We start from the raw sequence: 4,224 nt of genomic DNA on the forward strand, positions 1-4,224 counted from the left end.
AACTTTCGTAGTATACGAGCCATAGTTTGCTAAAGACCTCTGAATGATTATCATAACTAGGAGTAATGATCAGATAATTTAAACATAAATTGATATATTAAATAGACTGGACAAACTCAAAGGTCGTTACGTTAGCTGCTTTCACAACCTTGTTGCCTGGTACAGACATTTTATGATTCGTATGAAAAGTACGCACACCATAGCCTTCCTCGTGTATCGACGCTGAACTCAGGAATAAATCCAGTGCTGGGAACTTAAAAAAAAGTGGGAATACATGCTTTGTAGATTGTATTGATTTTCCTTTTACATGTCGAATTAACGTTTCGAGCCGTCAGTTATAGTCAATAATCTTTCCAAACGTAAACAACCATTAAAGTTGTGTATTTTTCAATCCAACTTCAAAAAGACAACATTGTCAAAACAAGGGCAAAGTGCGATTAATTATTTTTACAAGAACATCCTCACTCCTCCTAGAATCACAGACACCATTGAGTAGCTTTTTTAAGAAACTTTATCAAGTTTACCTGCAACTCAAAACTTAACCATAACTTTAAAAGTGACAAGTTCTGCCCGAACATGTAATATGCAATGTTAACCCAAAGATATGTATAGGTTGTTAAGTACTTCATGTTATCTAAGAATTGATAAGACGTCTACATTTAACTATATTTCGAGGATATAGACATACAAAATCTAAAGCAATTTCTTTAGTGCAGGATTTAGTACGTTATAGAGAACGAAAACAATAGAGACTGCCATGTAAAGATTTGATGAAAGATAACCCCAAATCGTGTTTTCCTTTTGCACATTTTTCTTTTATTGTCTGATTTTAAAATGCAAAACAACAGAAAACACAAACTCCTGCGATCGTGAAATCTAGTTTCAGTATGTTAGACGAGATTTTCATGCAACGAGCAGGAACAAACAATACTTCCGTCTAACAATTTACCATGAAACCTCGCTGACAAAAGTTTCCATTCAGTATAACTCGATGAATTTCAGGCTGGGTAATTATGTTTGCATAATTTCAACTACCCTTGGTATAGTTAAAATGAACACACAACGGTAACATTCCCGTAACATGTTCTTAAACGAGCCAGGCCTGACACATTGTAGCACTCGTGAAACTCAAAACTTGCACTCAAATCAGAATGGAATGGCAATAAGATACTTTCTTTTTAAAAAAATAGCCACGAATGGACATTACCATCATCAACAGAATTGTTTTAACTCACGTTTGATTTGCCTAGGATTTCTCTGCTTTCGCCGGGACATGATCAGTTCCTGCCAGCTGTTGCTATTGAGAGGAATCGACAGCCGTTACATAGAGAGGTGTGTCGATGGGGAGCCAGCTCAGGTAGAGAGGGGACGGATGCACAGAGGCACGCGCACACACAGACACTGACAGACAAGAGTGCACGAATAACCGCAACAATGCTGTTGCTCCTCTCTCTCTGTGTGTGTCAGTGCTTCTTCTGTCCGCTCATCCCTTAGAGCGCTTGCGTTCAGCTCGCTGCTGTTGGCGCCGCTGCCGCTTCACACACTCTCCTCTCAACTCGCAAAACTGTGTATTCCTCCCACTCCCAACTGCTGCTATTTTCTCCCTCCTCCTTTCGGTGGGGTCCGGCCCACTGCCAGTGGCCCTCCTCCTCGTCACTGCTCCCCCTGATGCTGCTCTGCTACTGCCACGTGCGCCATGCTGAGCCTCGGTCTCAACCGCCGCGTCCCAGACATTGAGCAAGAGGAGCGCGGGTATGGGAGCCCGGCTGGTGGAGTGAGGGGATTTGACTCCTGTTATCGTGCCAATTCTTAAAGGGAACCCACAGCGCTGGTTCGGCCAGGACACACACACAGTGTTAAGAGGGCTTGCCCACAAGGAGTCTGCCCAAAGGATCTTGCAATGGAAATATGGTTTTCAGTAAGACAGCAAAGCAAAACTTTGAAAACCGAACAGTAGTGGCACTGCCAGTAAGTTTTTGAAAGATTTTTTTTATATCACCAAGACATCTTAACTTTCGAACATATTGAAAAACATCTTGTGTAAAGCATAACTGGCGAAGAAAGTTGATTTGCAAGAAATATACAAAAGTCCCTATTTTATCCACCGGTAACTAATTTCTCAGTGCTTAGATGGTGCGATGTAAATTATAAAAGCAAATTGAGAAATTACATCGTTTAGCCACTGGGTCGAATTAAAACTTACTGCATGGAAAGTGGTCTTTCTGGCCTAATTATCTCTTTGCACCAACTTTATGTTTCATTTCATCCTATCAACATTTTGTTCCATTTACTTTTCTCCTCCGTGCTCAGCTAGGTTTCCTTGTACGCATCAATGGGATGGGCCAGATTTTGCTGGAGTGCCGTTTTAGATAAACCAACAATTGCAGATTGGGGTTAAAACAGTTGTATCGACAAAATTCCTGGAAGTGCCAATGGGGCGGATGTGGGTACAATGACGTTTAAAAGACAATTGGATAGGTACATGAATAGGAAAATGTTTGTATGGATATGAAATATTTGTATTTTTCAAGGTGAAAATAACATTAATTCTTACAAAAACAGCACTCATTATCAGATTAAGAGATAACAAGATATTCATCTGGATGAACACAGCAGGTCAAGCAACATTAGAAGACCAGGAAAACTGATGTTTTGGTCTGGACACTTCTTGCTTTCCTGCTCCTCTGATGCTGCTTGGTCTGCTGTGTTCATCCAGCTCTACACCTTGATATCTCAGATTCTCCAGCATCTGCAGTTCTTACTATCTCTCGCTCATTGTCAGATTGCTGCTTTCACACCTGTTATACCCTGCATCTGTGCCCTGCATTTTGGGGCATAGCATCTGATGCTTGGGCCCTGAGAAATCCTATTGTATATTTAATCAGGCTGAATCCTCCTAATAAGGGGCTGTCAAGGGAAAGCAAGCCATATCACCTTTTTTTTAACAGCAGTAGCAGCAGTATTCTGCGTGGAGTTAGCGTATTCTCACCATGTCTGCGTGGGTTCCCTCCAGGTGCTCCGCCTTCCTCTTACAGTCCAAAGATGTGCAGGCTAGGTAGATTGGCTATGCTAAATTGCCCACAGTGTTCAGGGATGTGTAGATTAGGTGGATTGTAGCGGGATCAGTCTGGGTGGGTTGCACAGAGGCTATCTCTCGCTCATTGTCAGATTGCTGCTTTGGTGTGGAGGCTTGGTGTGGACTTGTTGGGCAGAAGGGCCTGTTTCCACACTGTAGGATTCTATGATTCTATTTTTTTGAGTTTATTGACTAAGTAATTCCCACTGAACAGCTGTGGAAATTAGAAAAAAAGCTTTTCAGTATGTTCATGTTTGGGGTAAAGGGTTCAGGGAGTGAAGTAGGTAAGTGGGTAGAGACAGAGCGTATAGGTTTATTGGATCATTTAAGTGACTCTTCGATGGGTAAATGGATGATAGTAAAATGAAGGGTATGCACGTCATTTTGGTCTTAGACTAGGGTGATAGGTTGGCAAAACATTGTGGACTGAAGGGCCTGTGCTACGCGTACTATTCTATGTTCCATGGGTCAGGGATAAATTGTGTCATGTCTTAGCAGGGAAGGACAAGGATCTTGGTCCGGTGGAGGATAGACCTAAGTTGGATTGGATCCAAGGAGGAGAGAAGCTAAGTCTGGAGCAATTGGTGGAAGAGGAAGGGGAGGCTGTGCAAGGCGGAGAAGGAAGAATTGAGCCCAGCGGCTGGAAAGGTGGAATGTCATGTTCTAAAAGAGGGCCTGGGTAATTGTGTCAGATATCTGTGAGTGAGAGGAGCATTCAGCATAGTAGACTTGAGGATCAGTTTTAGTTTGCCAGAGTTTAGAGCAGGCTCAATAGTTAGCACTGCTGCCTCACAGTGGCAGAGATCCAGGTTTGATTCCAAGATAATAAAATGTGAGGCTGGATGAACACAGCAGGCCCAGCAGCATCTCAGGAGCACAAAAGCTGACGTTTCGGGCCTAGACCCTTCATCAGAGAGGGGGATGGGGTGAGGGTTCTGGAATAAATAGGGAGAGAGGGGGAGGCGGACCGAAGATGGAGAGAAAAGAAGATAGGTGGAGAGGAGAGTATAGGTGGGGAGGTAGGGAGGGGATAGGTCAGCCCAGGGAAGACGGACAGGTCAAGGAGGTGGGATGAGGTTAGTAGGTGGGAGATGGAGGTGCGGCCTGGGGTGGGAGGAAGGGATGGGTGAGAGGAAGAACAGGTTAGG

General features: G+C 43.4%; 1 protein-coding gene across 1 annotated transcript in view; it reads right to left on the bottom strand.

Annotated features, from left to right (window-relative positions):
• Positions 1-1,747, bottom strand: part of zfpm2a (zinc finger protein, FOG family member 2a) — an 825,184-nt gene extending 823,437 nt beyond the window's left edge. Inside the window, exon 1 of the mRNA XM_048529624.2 lies at positions 1,236-1,747. Coding sequence (XP_048385581.2) covers positions 1,236-1,275 — 40 coding nt within the window. The 5' untranslated portion in view covers positions 1,276-1,747. The remainder of the gene's footprint in view (positions 1-1,235) is intronic.
• Between the last annotated feature and the right edge of the window lie 2,477 nt (positions 1,748-4,224).

Source organism: Stegostoma tigrinum, chromosome 5 (assembly GCF_030684315.1).
Source record: "Stegostoma tigrinum isolate sSteTig4 chromosome 5, sSteTig4.hap1, whole genome shotgun sequence".
NCBI lineage: Eukaryota > Metazoa > Chordata > Chondrichthyes > Orectolobiformes > Stegostomatidae > Stegostoma > Stegostoma tigrinum.